The sequence below is a fragment of the Monopterus albus genome, unplaced genomic scaffold, assembly GCF_001952655.1.
Source record: "Monopterus albus unplaced genomic scaffold, M_albus_1.0 scaffold338.1, whole genome shotgun sequence".
In the NCBI taxonomy this organism is placed as follows: Eukaryota; Metazoa; Chordata; class Actinopteri; order Synbranchiformes; family Synbranchidae; genus Monopterus; species Monopterus albus.
In genome coordinates, this window is record NW_018128218.1 from 611,186 (window position 1) to 631,005 (window position 19,820).

The following is a 19,820-nucleotide window of genomic DNA, read 5'->3' on the forward strand; positions in this document are numbered from 1 at the left end:
TCTTTGACTTTCTACAACTTTCTCCCATCTCCCGACTGCATCTCTGGAGCTCAGCTACAGTCATCTTTGGGTTCTTCTGTACCTCTCTCACCAAGGCTCTTCTCCCCCGATAGCTCAGTTTGGCCGGACGGCCAGCTCTAGGAAGGGTTCTGGTCGTCCCAAACGTCTTCCATTTAAGGATTATGGAGGCCACTGTGCTCTTAGGCACCTTAAGTGCAGCAGAAATTTTTTTTTGTAACCTTGGCCAGATCTGTGTCTTGCCACAATTCTGTCTCTGAGCTCTTCAGGCAGTTCCTTTGACCTCATGATTCTCATTTGCTCTGACATGCACTGTGAGCTGTAGGGTCTTATATAGATAGGTGTGTGGCTTTCCTAATCACGTCCAATCAGTATAATCAAACACAGCTGGACTCAAATGAAGGTGTAGAACCTTATCAGGGATGATCAGAAGAAATGGACAGCACCTAAGTTAAATATGAGTGTCACAGCAAAGGGTCTGAATACTTATGACCATGTGATATTTCAGTTTTTCTTTTTTAATAAATCTGCACAAATGTCAAATTCTGTGTTTTTCTGTCAATATGGGGTGCTGTGTGTACATTAATGAGAAAAAAAATGAACTTAAATGATTTTAGCATATGGCTGCAATATAACAGAGTGAAAAATTTAAGGGGGTCTGAATACTTTCCGTACCCACTGTGGTTTAAGGAATTCACATTGCTTCTAACATTGAAAATACAACCACTTTAAGATTTGGTTGCTGTTTTTTCTGCTGGTAAGTCCAAACATTTGAGGATAAGAACAGATAATAGAGTTTGGTTGTGATCATTGTTGTGAGTAGGAGAAAAATATTTCAACTAAATTGTTTTCTGTGGAGTTTAATTTTTCTGGCAGAATTGAAATAACTTAGTTTGATAAAGCAAGCAGTTTGTTGTATTTATGATTTTGTTGATTCATAATTTAGGTGTGATTGTAATTAAATCTCCAATAAATAGCTGTCAATTTCATACAAAGGGTAATATTTTTGATCTTTGAACATAATGGCACTGAGGGGTAAAAAGTCAGAAGCTGTGAATCTCCGCTGGCAGAGGATGAATGACCTTCAGTGTACAGCAATAGGTGAACCAGCTGAAAGTCCTCAGAGCTGTACAGAGGTAAATGTGCCTACAGAGTCTACAGTTGAAGATGTACAACAGTGTTGTCAACATAAAGTTTCACCTATACCAAAGGTATCGTATGCTGACATTGTAAAAAGTGTATGTCACAATGATAAAGCAGGCCCTTCTCATGGCTACCAGGTAAACCACACCAATCCAAGTGATGTGTCTCAGGTTGCCTATGCAGACATGATGAAAACTGGACAGCATAGTAAATGTAACCAGCAATTATGCAAAAAACCATAAAAGATATGAAAAAGCTGTTTACAGTATGAATAGCTGAAGACTTGCTGAACAGTTATTAGTTCAAGGTATGCTGAACTTAAGTTGTGAAATTGTGCCTATTCATTTGAATGGGGCAAAATTTGCTGAAAAAATATGAATATTGTAAAAACTATAAATGTTACAAAAAAGAAAAATGCAAACAGGAATGTCCTTGAAGAGCTGAGCATTTTGATACCTGGATGGCTTTTTTACCTGAAAGTATCCTGAACTTATTAACATGTGACTAGTTGTTTTTAGTTGAAGGAATGCTGAAGTTATGAAGATGTGAAACATTTTTCCCATTCATTTGAATGGGGCAAAATTTGCTGAAAAAATATGAATATTGTAAAAACTATAAATGTTACAAAAAAGAAAAATGCAAACAGGAATGTCCTTGAAGAGCTGAGCATTTTGATACCTGGATGGCTTTTTTACCTGAAAGTATGCTGAACTTATTAAGAAGTGAAAATATCCTCACTGGTCCCCAAAAAGTAGATAAAACAAGTAGGGTTGTGTGTGTGTTGCGGGGAGGGGGGGGGTATGTGTGTCTGTGTGTATGGGAATGAAAGAGTAGTCCTACACCCCGAGGACTACTAGGGTGTAGCTATGGAAATGAGGTATAAAATGTAAACAGTAATTATCCAAAAACTGTAAAAGATATCAAAAAGCTGTGTACATATGAATAGCTGAAGAGTTGCTGAATAGGTAACAGTTGAAATGGTGTTTTTAGCTGAAGGTATGCTGAGGTTATTAAGATGTGAAAATTTTTCCTATTCATTTGAATAAAGCAAAATTTGCTGAAAAATGCTAATTATGTTAAAAAGTATAAATGTTACAAACAAGAAAAATACAAGTACACATGTCCTTAATAAGCTGAACATTTTGATACCTGAATGGCTTTTGTAGCTGAAAGTATGCTGAAGAAATTAAGAGCTGAAAAATGTACAGAAGAAACCAGAAAAATAAAGAACTGGATAACAGTGTGGATGCTTCACAGCATCCACACAATAAAGAACAGGAGAGCATAGTATGGATGCTTTACAGCATCCACACAATAAAAACAGGAGAGCATAGTGTGGATGCTCTTCAGGCTTCTCCCACACAGACAAGGGGTAATTCGCTGAGACCTGTCCCTCATCTTTTGAGAGTAGCACCTCTTTGCTGCTCTGATCTCCCTTGTCAGTGTGTTCCTTGTCTGGCCATACAGAGTCCTGTCCCTACTTCTGTAGGCCTACTCTTTGGCACGACAAAGCTGTTTGAGTCCTACTGTGAACCAGGGCTTGTTGTTGTTTTATGTGCAGAAGGATGTTTTGGGCACACACATCCTCACAAAAGCTGATGTAAGATGTCACAGTGTCAGTGAGTTCGTCCAGGTCTGTAGCTGCAGTCTCAAAAACACTTCAGTCTGTGCATTTGAAGCAGCCCCGTAACTTTGACTTAGCCTCCTCAGTGCAGCTCTTCACTGTTTTGACCACAGGCTTTGCAGTTTTAAGTTTCTGCCTGTAGGTTGGAATAAGATGGACCATACAATGATCTGAGAGTCCAAGGGCTGCGTGGGGGACAGAGCAATAGGCATCTTTTATTGCTGTGTAGCAGTGGTCCAGTGTGATTTTGTCCCTGGTGGGACAAGTGACATGCTGTCTGTATTTGGGCAGTTCATGGGTGAGATTTGCTCTGTTCAAGTCCCCTAGAACAATGAGTGGGGAGTCAGGATGTTTCAGTTCTACACTAATTATTAGTTCTGCCAGGAGCTGTAGTGCGCTGGCATGAGCATTCGGTTTTAAATAAACAGTGACCTGGATTAAGCTCGTGAATTCTCGGGGAGAATAGAAGGGTTTGCAATTGATAAAAAGAGTCTCAACATTTGCGTTACATGTCCTCTGTAGCACCGTGATATCTGTGCACCAACCTTCATGTATGTAGAGATGGATTCCACCTCCTTATTTTCCCAGGCAGCTTCATTACACGATCCGCTCTGTACACCTGGAAGCCCGGTACTTGTATCGCACTGTTCGTGATTGAGTCGCTGAGCCAGGTCCCCATGAAGCATAAGGCAGCAGAGCGCGCAAAGTCAGATTTAGTCCTGTTGGCAAGATGAATTTCATTAACCTTGTTGACCATGGAGTGGAGATTTGCTAGGTGGATAGACGGGAGTGGAGTCCGTGTTCCTCTTTGGCGAAGTCTCACTAAGGTGCCTGCTCGCTTACCATGCCGGCATTTCTTCCAGGTCCCGTAGATGGTAGCTGCGCCTCCAATCAGACTGTCCACACAGTATTCTTCATTCACAAAAATCGGAGAAAGGTAGTTTGGTGTGAGTTGTCCAAAATTTAACAGTTGTTCTCTGGTAAAAGTAATCCAGGATGAGTTGCAAGAGACCAGGAAAACAAAGAAAAACAACAAACACAAGAGAGCGCACGTAGCCAATTACAGTTGTTTTTGGCGGCCTGTTTGTTATGTATCGCTCGCACACAGAGGTGAGTGAGCGGTAAATAGAGGTGGACCCAGGTAGTCGACTTCGTTGCAAGCTGTGATTTATTATGTACAGTACAGTGAGAGGACAAACAATGAGTAAGTGTATGATGAATGACTGGAGTAACCAGGTGTTGATCAGCATCAGGAGATGAGGAGTGATGAGCAGGATGAGGTGGGCCGAGCTGCGTCGCGGGGTCACTCCTGGGCTGGTCGGTGGACGGTGGTAGTTACTGGTGAACACACAGAGGAGTTTGAAATGGCAGACAACTGGTGACTGTGCATCGACTTGTCTGGAAGGGTAGAGTGTGGCCAAGGTCCAGAGGAAGGTAGTCCATGAGAGGAAAACAGGAGCTAGGTAGAACAGGAGACGTAAACTGGAATCCAGGAAAAACAGGTGGGAAACTAGACAATCATAAACCAAAAATGAATCAATAAACATAAGGGAGAACGTAGAGAGGGCTGAGAACGAACTAGCAGGGAGTGAAAAGTGAGCAGGGTATAAATAAGGTGGGGGGCTGAGTGAATGCAGCTGGTGATAATTAAGGAAACAGGTGGCAGGTGTGTGAGGTGGAGTGAGCTAAGACAGAAGAAGTGAGAAAAGGCAAGGTGTAGCCGAGCAAACCTGACACTGTTTTAATTTTAGCTTTAGTCTAGTCTTTGTGTGACGCTGTCATTTTAGTTTTTATTAGCTTTAGTCATACTCTTTTTAGTCTAGTCAAGTTTCAGTCAAAAAGTCTGAGCATTTTAGTCTTACTTTAGTCAGAATTATCCATGACTATTTTCATCTAGTTTTAGTCAACAAAAACTGATGACATTTAGTCTAGTTTTAGTCAATGAAAATTGTATTTTAGTCTCTTTTTAGTAATGCAATTCTATTTAACCCAGTCAATATAGTACAAGTGCCTAATAGTATAGACAAAACCAAAAGTTTCTTTTAGCCAAACCCATTTCAAACAAGGTTATCTTATTATATCATTGTTACCTTATAGACTCAAGAATACATCCAATACACATTTTGTGTGATTTTATGGCTGCATTTCTCCCCATCTTTTTCTACAACACATTCCGTTTTCTTTTCCACTTCTACGTAATAAAAGTTTTTCCAAATGTCGTTTCTTTTTTTTTTCTCTAAAAGACGAATCCCAGCTGACCGGCCATTGGTCCTTTTCTCTGTGTCAGACTTAACTTTGTTACTTAAAGAAGTGACGTCGCCTGTGTCTGCGCAGTGCGACCTGATGCGGCCCCTGAAGCGAGACACAGGAAATGGAAATACTGCAAAATAATAATAACGTGACTAAACGAGATGAAATAACATAACATTTCATTTTGTCTTGTTTTGGTCAACAAAAATGAAGAGACATTTTAGCATAGTTTTTATTTTGTAAACCACATTTAGTTTCCTTTTTTTTCATCAACAATATTGCATTATACATTTGATTATAGTCATCATCACATGACCAGCATTTTCGTTGTCTCATTTTCATCACGTGATAAAGGGTTCGTTGATGATATTTAGTCCTAATTTTTGTTGACGAAAGCAACGTTATAACCAAGACTGCCTTCGTTATCGGCGCCATCTTGAAAAGATCACTCAGACAGCACTCAGAGAAGGCAAACCTCTGCCAAGGCAGCTCCATTTAACCATAATGCCATTACACCAAAAAGCAATATTCCCATGATAGTTTGAAATATGAATAATTAAAATATTATTCTATGGCTATGAAATGCTACCGCTAACATTTGGAATCACATTGATATCACTATTGGTTTGAAAGTTATTCAAGAAAAACTATAGACATAATAAATTCACTCGTTGATTTAGGGGTAAAATAAGGACTTCAGTGTGTGGACTGGGGGCAAAGTGGTGACGACACATTTCTGCAAGTTTGTGTTCTGCTTGCTCAACAGCTGTTTGATAAACTGCTCATACAGTCTCTGTTACTGACTGATTGTTGCACTGTCGCGTGATCCTTCAGGTCCTCTGTCCTCCCTATGCTCAGCTGTGAATGTGCATGTGTGAGAGGAGCACAGCCCCTCCTTCCTTTAAACTGTGAGCAATACAGTGCAAAATATAATGGAAAAACAAAGCAGGATGGTCCACATCGACCTGAGAGGTTATGCCAGGTGACAGTTAAGGGATGCACAGGGCATACCACTCGTTATGTTCTAACAGTGGAAACACAGCTACAGTATAATGTGTGTCCTTGCCGACAGATTGCTGTGCTCTGAAGGAGATGTAGCTGTCTGCTAATAGAGCTAGCTTGGTCAAGCTATTTGTCTCCATGTGTGCTTGAAGTGCTCAGCGGTGCAGCCATGCATTTTGGCCACAAGGGGGCTTCACATACAGTCAATAGCCTTTCCAGTACTCACAGTGATTAATAATCTTTTAAAATATTCCTCTATCCAAATTATGATATGGATCAGCACCAAAATTTAAACAATTTCATGGCCCATACCCTACCTTACCAAAAAATGTAATCCAAATCCGTTTATTATTTTTAGTTATGCTGATAACAATCAAACAAACAAAGAAACAAACCAGCAAACTCTGGCAAAAACACAACCCGACCCCTGAGGTAAGAAATAGGGTCTGCTAGTATTTTAGTTTTATATTCATATTGGTTTGGTTGGAAGTTGCCTGGCAGCTCATGCTATTAGAAAATTTAAATTTCTCTAAATTGTATAACTGTTATATGTCCATTTATTTTGAGAATCATCATGCGGTATTCCAAACTGTTGAGGGGAGTAATAGCAATAGTAGTAACTGTCTCTTCCCTTCTTTAGTGCATTCCTGGGCCCAAAGGATCTTCTGCCCTACAAGGAGTATAAAGACAAATTTGGCAAGTCCAACAAGAGGAAAGGTTTCAATGAGGGCCTGTGGGAGATCGAGAACAACCCCGGAGTTAAGTTCACTGGCTATCAGGTCAGTCGGCATTATGTGTGTGGTTCAGAGAGGAAACAGTGGGAGATAAAGATGACACACAGGCTTGATGCTCCCCAAGGACACATTGTTGCCTTGCCAGAAGTATAAGACACAAATGAAAGGGTAGTTCAAAGCAGATAGCGTTTGGTTAAGAAAGATGGATTCATTTGTTAATCAAGTTGCAGTCACACTTGATTTGAAGTGTCAGTTACTGTACAACCAGCTTTATATCAGCTTTTAGTTTTCCAAAACAAATGGTGGGCATTTTTCACACACAGGCCATCCAGCAACAGAGTTCATCAGAAACAGAAGAGGGTGGCAACACTGCTCATGGCAGCAGCGAAGGCGAAGAGGGTGACTCTGTTGAGGAGGATGACAAAGAAAAACTGAAGGGGGACAAGACTGGATCCAAACGGAAAAAGACAGCCGCATCTAAGGTACTTGACTCCAGCTAGTGAACATATTAACACAGAAGCGAGGACATTTCAGGTGTAACAGGAGCACTGAAGTTGATGTGACAATGACCACCTGCCTGAAAAATAACACAATCAGTTAGATCAAACGATGTCTTTCAATCACCTCTCATATTATGTTTGCTTATTTGAGATTTGACAAGGACAGTGAAGGTCAGTTGTTTATTATTTGTGACACTGATGGATAGATATGCTATTTAGATACTCTTATTACGCATCATTCACCTGTGACCGTAAAGACATGGGATCAATATTATGGGATTTTGAGTGTTGTGATTTTCTATTAAAGAGGCAGCATACATTTGGAGTCAGTGGAGTATAATCATCTGCATCTACAGGTTGACACTGGCATCTCTTAAAGTCTCCCTCAGTATGATTAAAAAAAAACTAGCTTGTTCAACTTGTTATCAACTAACTATCTCTAAAGCAGTGTTTACCAACCTTTTTGAGCCTTGGCACATTTTACATTAGAGAAATCACAAGGCACACCACCAAACAAAAATGTCACAAAAACTATATTTATTGAAATATAATGAAAATCTAGTCTCAGTTTGCTCAATTTACCTACTTAGTGTGAAACCTGGGCCTGTTTAGTTGAACCTTCTCCAGGACCCAGGTCAGACCGACTACTTTTTCTTTTTAAATATTTATCCATCCTTATTACCTGTCTCACTCACAGCAGGATTTCATATTTAGCACGATACTCTAGTGGAAGAGCATGTAATTGTTCTGCCTGTCACTACACGCCACTCACTTAGAGTACCAATCAGGTGAAATTGGATAATCTTCCACGGCACACCTGATGATTTCTCATGGCACACTTATGTGCGGCAGCACAGTGGTTGGGAAACACTGGTCTAAAGTGAAGTATTTCTACGTGCTCCAAACAACCACTCTCAAATGTAGGCTGAAAATCTCTCTTTCTGATGCCATTGCACTGCCTCCCTAATCTCCCTCCAAAAGTGTCTAGGTAAATTCCAATTGCCTTATTTGATCCTTGATCCTCGCTCAACCCGGAAGCCGTTCTGGTTTACCATCTAGAAGGACGTTCCACAGCTCTTATTCCTGCTCTGAGGAGCGAGAATTGAGGGCTGAGGAAGCTGCCTGGAGGAGACACGAGTGAAGTCCTTTCACTTTGACTCAATTTTGTGGAAATACTCAAAAGATCACCAAATGCCGGTCAAGCTGCCTGAAAATAGTTACCAACAAATGTATTATTTCCTCCTGTTTGAGTAACATTTTTGGTACACTGGCCAGATGTTGACTTAGTGACTTAGAATATATATCTAGGAAATAAACAGATTTTTTTATATTCTCATGGGATTTATTGATAATGATGAAGCTGTAATGCCTGCTTTAGCTTTGAACATAACAGCATATCTGATGCATATTTCCAGTATTCCAATAATGGTTGCAAAGAGGTTTAGGTCTGCCAGTTAAGATTTTTGAACATTAGACCATCATTTCATTTTAGATTCCTTAACAAACTGTTACTATCTTTCTTTCTGCTGTTCTCTTCTGTTTGACTTTGGCTTTATTTTGGAAAAAAAAGAAAAGGCTCAGCAGTGCCACAGTGTGTTACTGTGTTTGCACATAAGCTGCTGCTGCTGTATATGGAAGCAAGATGAAAAAGTCACACACATCCTGCTCCTCACTTAGCAATCTCTGTTGCCTAGCAACTGGGGCCCATACACGCAGCACGTGGCACGTCTGAAGGAATGTGGCACTGCTGAGGAATGGTGCACTAATGTTTGTGTGTCCTATTACGTCGTTGAAGTAGTTTGTGTGTACATCTGGTATTACTCACTTTGTGGGACCAAAGCCTGTTTACGCACTCACACCGTGGGGACTCTCCTTCTTCTTTTGCTCCGGCAAACATGGCGGCACACATAGACGCAGCGGGTCAGTGCACTCCCTTTTGGTGCTTTGTTTGGCTATTTATATATATGTTGGGTGGCACAGTGGTTAGCACTGTTGCCTCCCAGTGAGAAGGTTGTGGGTTCGCGACCTTTCTGTGCGGAGTTTGGGACTGAGCGGTATAGAAGATGAATGAATGTATATGTTGTTGCTTGTCCTGAAGACATTCTGCTGGGAGAAAAACATCTACAGTTAGCACGACCTCATAGAAATAGGAGTATGTAGTGAGCGGTCTGTCACATCTGAGTTTCTTCACTTCCACGACATCCCCCTGGATTTAGCCAGGCCACTGGGCTCTCCATGGATTACCATCCCCACAGGCAGCTCCTCTGATCCACCTAGAGCAGAAGGGGACCTACGCCAGGCTGTTCTTTATGGACTTTAGCTCTGCTTTCAACACCATCCTCCATCACAAACTTGTGTACAACCTAACTGACCTGGGACTATCTTATTCCATCTGTCTCTGGATTAAGGACTTCCTGACAGACCATACACACAGGGTGAGAGTCGGTGCACACATCTCTGGCTCACCACCGGGCTGTGTGCTGAGTCCTCCGCTCTACACCCTCTATACCCACAACTGTGTCCCCACCCATCCCAGCAACAGCATCATCAAGTTTGCAGATGACACCACCGTGGTGGGGCTCATTTCGGAGGGGGATGAGTTGGCCTACAGGGATGAGGTGGACCAGCTGTTTGAGCAGTGCAATAACAACAACCTGGTGCTTAACATCACTAAGACTAAGGAGCTGATTAGTGACTAGGGACAGTGTGGAGAGGGTGGCAGTTTCCCGATTCTTGCGTGTGTAGCTGGGGAAGGACCTGACCTGGAACATCAACACCATATTGCTGGTGAGGAAGGCACAGCAGAGACTGTACTTCCTGAGGATACTCAGGAAAAACCACCTGTCACAAAAACTGCTTGTGACCTTCTATGGCTGCTCCGTAGAGAGCTTACTAACGTATTGTGTTTGTGTGTAGTTCTCCAGCTGCAAAGCTGCAGAGGGGAAAACGCTCCAGAGGGTCGTCAGCGCTGCTCAGAAGATTATTGGCTGCCTGTATAGCACCCGCTGCCTCCATAAAGCTCATACCATTCTGAGAGACCTTTCCCACCCTGGGCACAATTTGTTTGAACTGCTACCTTCTGGCTGACGATAAAGGGCAATCAAAACACAGACAAATAGACTTAAAAACAGCTTTTATCCCAGAGCCATAGTTGCAATAAAAGCGTGATACTTTCCACAACATATCCACTGTGATGTGTTGACACATTGGAATCATGCAACAGTCCCACAGCAATGTGAAAATGTGTTGGTGTGTGTATTAGGATGTTTTTAGAAAAATCAGTATGTATATTTATTTATTTATACAGTCTTTTAGGTTTTTAAAACTATTGTAGCTCTTTTATAACTTATGCACAGAAAGATTGCATCTTAAATTTTGTTGTACAGTGACCAGTAAGGCTATTCTATTCTATTCTATTCTATTCATGGAAACCAGATGCTGGTCCCTACTGAGAAAATAATTTAATTTTAGGGTGACGATTTGATATAAGGTTAGGATTTGGTTAGGTTAAAGAGCCCATGGCTGCTCATTTTGCTCATTTCCAAACATTAAATGTTTAATCTTGAGTACCTCCAGATTAGCTTTGCACTGCTCATAACTCCAAATAGTTTTTAATTATTTCAGAATGATAAAACCAGAGAGCATCTTCCAAAAAACAAGAGGATAGTTTGTGAATGTGCACAGCTCCTGTTGCTGGTCTTGTGTTTTTTTTAACTTACCGTTAAGTCCCACTGAGTAGTGGAAACATCACTCCCTTTCAAGTAGCTCCAAGGTCGGTAAATCCAGCCATGGTTGCTGCATCTTCCCCCACACGACCACATACAGTCCCAAAGTAGTGAAATTAATTCTAACAGGTAGCATAGCACTGTCAATAACATCATGGGTCGTTAATCCTCTGCAGCAACACATCACATGCGGCAGACACACTGGCCTCAAGCAGTCAAAACAAACAGGTACTGAGCTCCAGGGGAATGCAGTGTTGATGAGCTGATCATTCAGCACCCCAGGGGGCTTCACTGGCCGGCTGGTGGTAGGTTAGACCTGGTCAGGTAAAACAGCAAGTCCCTGTACAGGAACATTACCTGGACATGAAGTAACCTCAGGCCCTGTATTTTTCTCCACATCCTCTGGTCACAGTGCAACAGCAGAAGGGAACATACTGTACGTACAGTATATCCACCAAACCAGGTGCAGTTGAAGAGTTCCGCTTTTACAATGTGCTCGGGCACAGTATGCCTAGTGTGAGTACACCCTAAGAGAGATACTCAGTATCCTAGGAGTTACTGAATTAGTGTACTGAGTTATTTTTGAACTGTCATAATTACAAAAATATGTTACAACCAGTAACTGGTTTGCTAGTTTATATAATGATGTTTAAAATTATGAGAAAAATCCTTGCTTACTATAAAATGACACTACTTCGGTGTGAATGGTTGTTGTTCTCTTCTAACCATGTTTCTCTGATTTGCTGCTACTGATGCTTTTTGTCTCTTAAACATGAACATTCTGACAGTCAGTTTCCCCTTCCTGATCTCTGTGCCTGTGGTAGAAATCCTCCAAGTTGTCAAGGATCTCATCTGGAAAGGACGACCTGGACAAGGATGGAAAAGATGATGACCAAAAGAGCGGCTCAGAAGGAGGAGACCCTGACAACGACATCATCCAGAATACTGCCAACAGTAAGGTGGGATTCATAAGTGTCTTCATACTCATCACTCTGACCATTTATTAGTGTCAACTCAACACAAGCAGCAGTTTAAAAACTTATGTTTCATAATTCTACAGCTACAACGAACTGTTTGAAGAAAAACTACTTTTAGTCACTGTTGATTGCTGTAGGTTAAAAATACTTTTACAGTCTAAAAATTACACAGTGACAAAATGGTACTTGGCGCTGTTGCATTAGCCCAAGATGCTCACAACTGAAAAGTTTAGGGCCCTCACCACGCATGGTCAAAACACCCAAGTAATGGTGGCCGAGCAAGATAGACTGTGAACAAAGAGAGTGAGTAGCAGTAGCAAGAACAAAGCGATGAATCAGAGAAATAAAACATTGTATTCTAATTGTTTCTGATCGGTTATGTTCTATAAATGTGGCCTTACTTTCTTAAAACCATGCAGGGAGGATTTTGTGTCACGTAGTCCAAACATAAACAAAATCCTGCTGCCTGTTCCGCTGCGCCCTCTCTGCTCTACACCTTACTTGTGTGGATAAATGGGGTCAGGTGTACTGCAAAGCTTTGATGAGGAACAATGGTAAACACACTTTCACATGCCATTGTGGAGGGGGGCCAGGATAATGTTCAAGTGGACTCACCTATGCCTTTCCACACACAGCCTACTGTACCTGCACAACAATATAAGGACCTTAACTTTTTTTGGCTATGGACCAAAAAAATCTTTTTTTAAATAGTTATTTAACATGTGCACATCAGATTTTGACAACATCACAACCTCAGAGCAGATAATCAGTGCCTTGCCTTCTTTGGCGACCCTCTAAGGAGTGCACAGACCCCAGGTTGGGACCCATGGACTTGTAAAAACTAAAACATTCCCTTTGAAAACACTGTAACTACTGTTGGTGAGAGCAGGAGTGGATGATTTTCCACCACTGGCCATAAGAGGCAGAAATTAGATCATTTTAGCTGTACTTGTAAAAATAAAAGGAGCACCAGTAGAGCACATACAGTATGTTGTCATTCATTCATTCATTCTTCCTAAAGTCCACTGTTTTGTACATCATGGTGCTGCACATGGCTGCCTTGTTAGCATGCTCTCTCATGTGTTTGTTCTCTTACTTTAGTTAGTTTTGAATAGACATCTAAACATCTGGTCATCTGCACATGAACAGAACTAGATAGACTGCTTTGGGCTAAAATGAAGGCAGATTTCACAAGGACCTGATGAGGGGCAGCTCCAGAATAAGCTACCTGCCTCCTGGTGAGGCCTTAAGTCAGTACAGCTTCTGGCAGGACATGGGGAGCAAACGAGAGCAAAATGGAAAGTTAATATTGGACTTACATTCACCATCCAACAATTAGCTATATTGCCTATCCTGTAGAGGGTCACAGGGTAGAACAGAGTAATGTCCTAGAGCTGGTTCTGCTACCCTCAAAATATTAGTTTGTGCAGGCTTAACTTGTTTGTTCCACATCAGAGGATGTTTCTATAAATAAATGAATTGTGTCATCCTTAACATTATAATAAACTACAAAATATTGTCTTCATTGTTTTAAGTCCACTGTTGTTCCATAGTTACTACTATGATTATGGAACTTTCTACTAACAACAGCTAGTTGTTTGCCTAATTTGAAATTCTTTGCAGAGCAGTGGTCGGCATTTTATATCTATGACTAATACAACTACTAATAATGTCAACAATAACAGTGTTTCTCTTTTATTGTGTCCCCCAGAACCAGATGCTCATAGAAGAACACTAAGTTAAGGAGACATGAATGGAAAATCACTCTTTGTAGCTGTGGTGTTGGAAAGGTGAATGTACAACATGATTTCTCATCAGCACCATCTACTGGCTGCCAGTGTCACCACTTTTCTGTTGGACTTGTGTGTTTGTATGAAAGATGCACCCATACTGATACTGTTATAAGTAATCAGGTGGATACCAGGGTAAGACATTAAGGCGTTATGCCACACTTTTTTTTTCAATAATTAAACTCCTGTCAAAGTAAAGCCTATGTTGTGCTAAATTCTCTAAAATAGACAGATTAAGATTTTGAATTAGTGATTGCTTTTAAGTGTATATTGTTGAATAAACATATAATAACATACAATTATGCCATTATGTACTTGAAGATTTTTGTCATACTCTATTGGCAACTATTGAAAGGTTTAGTTTATATGAAACCTTTTTTCCACTGAGGCCATGCTCGCCCCGTCAGAATAAAAACCATTTTAAAAATTGTAAAGTATACCCCTTTCATGACCTGTTAAGTTTGTTTGTTAAGCAGTTTGTAGGTGGAGCGGGTGGTTTCTATGGCACCAGAGCGATGACTTTAGTCTTTGGCACTGAGAAAAAAACCTTGGCATTGAAAGCAAAACCATAACTGAAAAAAACAAAAGCGTAACCGAAAAAGCAAACACTGGCATTGAAGCTTTGTATTTAAAAAAAAAAAGTCATTAAGAAAAGCACTAATACTGGAAAAATGACAATCTTCTGAGTTTTTTTGTTAATGTAAGTATTTTTTTTTTCACTTCTCTGTCACTGTTTTGGTGCAGAGGGGAGGGCTGAGGGGCAGGGCTAAGGAGAGTTCATCTAATGTTATGCAGGTGTCATGTCTGCTGCAGCCAGTGCTCATGTGTGAGGTTTAGCGTAGCTCAGTTCTGTGAGTAAAGACACCAGCAGAGAGAAACACACAGCAGTTTGAGAGCTCCGGCTGAACTGGGGGAAGCTGCTGCAGAAACTATGCGGCCATGCTCAGCAGACAGAAGCCTCGATGCACACAGTGGCTCAGGGGAGAGGGCTGTCGTCTCCTCATGGATCTCAGCCAGAATATGCAAATCACACTCTTGTTGGCCCCGCCCCTCAAAGCCCTCCCCTCCACAGCAAAACAATGACAGAGAAGTGAAACTGGAAGAAAAAACTGTGGTATCAAGAAATACTTGCATTAACAAAAAAAAAAACTCAGAAGATTGTCATTTTCCCAGTATTAATACTTTTTTTAATACAAATGGGTTTTTTAAATTACAAATGCTTCAATGCCAATGTTTGCTTTTTCAGTTATGGTTTTGCTTTCGATGCCAAGCTTTATTTTTCCATGCCAAAGACTAAAGTCATTGCCATAGGTTTTTCACTTTTAATTGCAAAAGTAGAACTAAATCTGATTCAACAGACAACCTTTTCAAATGTTTGCCTGTTTTTGTTGAACACCCAAAACAATAATTTAAAGTCCTAACAAATAGTCTTAGCTTAAGGTCTGCTTACTAACTATTTTCAGTAACTATAAACCACATTTCATAGTCTCATCATTGACTGGAGTTTGTGGCTTAGATGTCACATAGATACTGTATAGATAAGAATATAATGACAGCTATCATAATTTTATTCAGAAACAAAAATACATGTCTGCAGCCATCTGCAAAGGCACAGTCTGGAGAGCTAAGCTAAGTACTGTTAGAGTCCAGCAAAGACATACTTTTACAGCATGTTAAATACTACCATCAACATGTTTTGTGAACAATGGTAAATGGACTGTATTTATATAGCGCATTTCCACAGTGTGTTACACTGGCCAAAGTGCTTTACAGAGATGATACACCATTCACCCATTCACACAGAACATTCGATGACGACAGCTGCCACACAACGGCGCTAGTCAAGCCACCGGGAGCAATTTGGGGTTCAGTGTCTTGCTCAGGGACACTTAGGCATGTGGGGAGACCGGGAGTCGAACCACCAACTTGCTGGTCAGGAGACGACTGCCACAGCCACCCCAACAAGGCTGTTTAGGAGCAAAAATGTATTTGGTGTTGACGACCAGCTGAATATACTGATCTCACAAAGAAACATCCATTAAATATTTTTAGCACATTTTCCCAGAGGTTTGCACTAGTCTAAATAGCTGAACACAGATCTTCTACATTGTAACTCCAGTTTTGTTTTGTTTTTGAAGTCAGATTTAATCTTTCTAAACAATTTTGGTAAGATTTAAAGGATGTATGCAAATGCATATTAGAAAAATAAAACTGATGATAAGCAAACCTGTGGAAAAACAAGCAGAGAAGAGGCTCATTCTTTTCAATGACAGTAACACTGTTTCTTAGCCTAATACTGTGCTAGTTAATTTACTTTAAAAACGACTATATTATCAAAGGAAATGAAATAAAAAGAACTGAAAATCTTAAAGAACTCAACATGAGCATAACAGTGTAAAGGCTTTAACATAATTACATGAAGACTAAGGCAGTTATAGTTACTTGTAGTACATATATATTATTAAAGCCAGTACGCCTCCAAAATTCACAACCAGGTTGCAAAATGGTTGGCTTTGTCTTTAGCTTTATCTAGTCTGTTGCAGGCAGTTTAAAATAAATAATTTCTAAATCCCTGGTCCCTCATTGGCCTAGAAGCACAATCCTGCCACTCCCTGCATATATTCTTATGGGCTATGGAGTAGTAGAAATGGTTTACTCACTGCCTCCTTGATTATTGTTGAAAAATTACTTCTAACATGTGCTCAAACCGTTAGTTTTACAGGAACTGGTGAAATCTGTGTCTCATTAAAAATACAGTATTGGTGCATCTATACTCTACTGTGGCTTGTCTTCTTCACAGTACTTTATAATCATAAACTGTAAATAGCCACCAGTCAGCATTTATACTGGCCCATGCAAATCTATCTGTATTGTATCACTCACGGTCCCCTGTCACAAATGCATTTGATAAGACCTCCATATATATACTCTTCTACTGTCTATGATATATGTTGGGTATTGCGGTGTACTGATATCTCTAGTTGTAGCTTGAAATAGTTTTTTACAGGGATAATTATGGGAGGGACTTGTGGAATATTCACTAACTGTCAAACATTATCCATCATGCTATATGTTACTCTTTTATGTAACCAGAAAAAGAATGGAAATACATAGATAAATGTATGAAGTGTTGTGCACAACTGGGTTACACATTGTAACCAGATAATAACTATATCTGTATATCTGACTTTTGTTGTAGAATATAGGACCACTATTTTACTCGGACTGCTCTAAGTAACAGCTCATCATTTTCATGGAAAAGTGATACATCTGTTCTTCTGTGTCTCTGTGAAATAGATCGCTGTATATTTCAACAATTTTTATAGTGGCATGCTCTACTGTTGTATTCCAGATCATTCTATCAGCAAAGTGTCCATCAGTTCTTAGTCTGAAATCAAATAATTGTTGGTATGCCATGAACTTGGAGGAAAAAGAATACACAATCCAATTTTTGTGTTACCTTGTCTAAAACTGACAGTAAACTCAACCATATTAACTTTATAAGGAAGCCGAGAGCTGTGAAGATGCTTTACATCTGAAACATTGTGAACAACATACAGTAGGATGATGCATTTTGAAATTGCCAAACCTGTCATTCTCTCTGTGACAATTTACTTTGAAACCAGACTGCTGTCTTTTAACTCTGTGCCAGTTGCCTTTACTTTGCATCCACTATTATTGTCATGAGATATAGACCTATTTATTTTTTGATGATATCTAAAAAAGACAACTTCTGTGAGTTAACTCATGTTTTCTTTATTTCATACAAATCTTTGTTATGCTCGTATTTGGAACATGTTTTGCATTTTCAAGGTTTGTAATTTACTGTAAACTGTTTTTGCTGTTTATTGAGGAGACTTTTACTAAATAAACTCATTGGAATGCCCAGTAAGGCTACAGTTCTCATTACACAAGCACACGCACACAAAAATGTTGTTTTAAAATAAATCAGCACTAAAATGAAGAAAGACGGACTCCTTCGTTATTCAGAGCTGTCCAATAAAAGAACTGGGGTATTACATTAGTTTCACCAAATTGCAATATTCAAGTCTATTGCAAAAATCAGGAGCATCCTGTCTCAAAGTGATGCTGAAAAACTGGTCCATGCATTTGTTACTTCCAGGCTGGACTACTGTAACTCTTTACTATCAGGATGTCCCAATAATTCCCTAAAAAGCCTCCAGTTAATCCAAAATGCTGCAGCCAGAGTACTGACAGGAACTAGCAAGAGAGATCATATCTCTCCCATATTAGCTTCTCTCCACTGGCTCCCTGTAAGATTCAGAATAGAATTTCCTTCGGGGAAACACAAAACAGTAAACGGCTAGGGGATAAATACATACAAAACAATGAAAACGCACAGAGTAAAGTTGGCCTAGAGACTAGAACGAACTGGCAAGTGACTAAGGAGTGAAACCGGGTAATATAGTGAGTGACCTAATCAAGTGCAGCTGGTGATAAGGGAGTGAGGAACAGGTGAACGTGATAAGAGTAATTGGGCAAGAGACAGTAGGAAAGGTGAGGGAGGCCAGAGCGGCCGAGCAAACCTGACAAATACTGCTCCTGATGGTGCCTCTGTTACACTTTGGACACATGTGGCTGCCAGTAGGACTAGCACACTGGTATTTATTGATGATTTCACTGCTGACAGAAGCAACACGATGGATATAGAGGTACAGAGGAGCAGCCTGTGGCTCAGATTCATTCAAATGCATTAGAATGCACTGGACAACAGTTCATCATTCAGCAGAGTGGGACAGTGATCCTCAACATATAGTAGAAGCAACCAAGGAGCTTTTAAGGGTAAAGAGGTGGAATATTGGTGAAAGTCACCAATGATCTTCTCCTAGCCTCAGACAAAGGACTTGTCTCCATACTTGTCCTCTTCAACCTCAGTGCTGCTTTTGACACCACTGATCACAGCATCTTGCTGCAGAGACTAGAACTGGGATTAATGGAACTGCACTAAATTGGTTAAAATCTTATTTATCACAAAGATTCCAATTTGTTCAAGTTAATGATGAATCTTCAATGCAGACTGAAGTTAGTCACGGCGTTCCACAGGGCTCTGTGTTAGGTCCAAATCTCTTCACTTTATACATGGTCCCTTTAGGCAATATTATCAGAAGCACAGCATAAATTTACATTGCTATGCAGATGACACTCAGTTATATTTTTCTATGAAGCCAAATGAATCAGATCAGCTGGTCAAACTTCAAGCATGTCTTAAAGACATAAAGGCCTAGATGGCCTGTAACCTCTTACTTCTAAACTCTGACAAAACTGAAGTCATTGTCAGTCATCCGTTGTACAAATCTGGGGATAGGCACAATTTCACAAATTACAAGCCAGTTTCCCTGCTATTACAATTTTCAACGATCTTAGAAAAACCTTTTAATAACAGATTGGATATATTTATAGACACACATAAAATCCTTTCTGAAAGTTAATATGGTTTTAGATCGAATCGATCAACATCATTGGCCATAACTGAACTGATGAAGGATATTAGTAGTTAATCCAAAATGCTGCAGCCAGAGTACTGACAGGAACTAGCAAGAGAGATCATATCTCTCCCATATTAGCTTTGCTCCACTGGCTCCCTGTAAAATCCAGAATAAAATTTAAAATCCTTCTCCTAACATACCATGCCCTTAATGACAGTGCTCCACTGTATCTTAAAGACCTCTTTGAGCCTTATCATCCTAACAGAGCACTTCGCTCTCAGAGTGCAGGTTTACTTGTGGTTCCTAGAGTCCACAGAAGTAGAATGGGAGGCAGAGCCTTTAGCTATCAAGCTCCTCTCCTATGGAACCAACTCCCAGTCTCAGTTCGGGAGGCGGACACCCTCTCTACCTTTAAGATTAGACTTAAGACGTTCCTTTTTGATAAAGCTTATAGTTAGGGCTGGATCAGGTGACCCTGAGCCTTCCCTTAGTTATGCTGCTATAGGCCTAGGCTGCTGGGGGCCCCATGATGCTCTGAGTTTCTTTCCCCTCCCCTCCTGCTCTGCTCTCCTCTCCTCTCCTCTCTCTCCCTATGCTTCTATATGCCACC

General features: G+C 40.4%; 1 protein-coding gene across 3 annotated transcripts in view; it reads left to right on the forward strand.

The window, feature by feature from the left end:
- Positions 1-14,954, forward strand: part of hdgfl3 (HDGF like 3) — a 52,146-nt gene extending 37,192 nt beyond the window's left edge. The window contains exons 1-5 of one of the 3 annotated variants that reach the window (XM_020624786.1): positions 1,105-1,229; positions 6,678-6,816; positions 7,095-7,253; positions 11,821-11,955; positions 13,685-14,954. In XM_020624786.1, coding sequence (XP_020480442.1) covers positions 1,159-1,229; positions 6,678-6,816; positions 7,095-7,253; positions 11,821-11,955; positions 13,685-13,711 — 531 coding nt within the window. In that variant the 5' untranslated portion in view covers positions 1,105-1,158 and the 3' untranslated portion in view covers positions 13,712-14,954. Of the gene's footprint in view, positions 1-1,104; positions 1,230-6,677; positions 6,817-7,094; positions 7,254-11,820; positions 11,956-13,684 lie in introns of those variants that run through there. The other 2 variants (XM_020624784.1, XM_020624785.1) reach the window with 2 other exon arrangements.
- Positions 14,955-19,820: the final 4,866 nt, after the last annotated feature.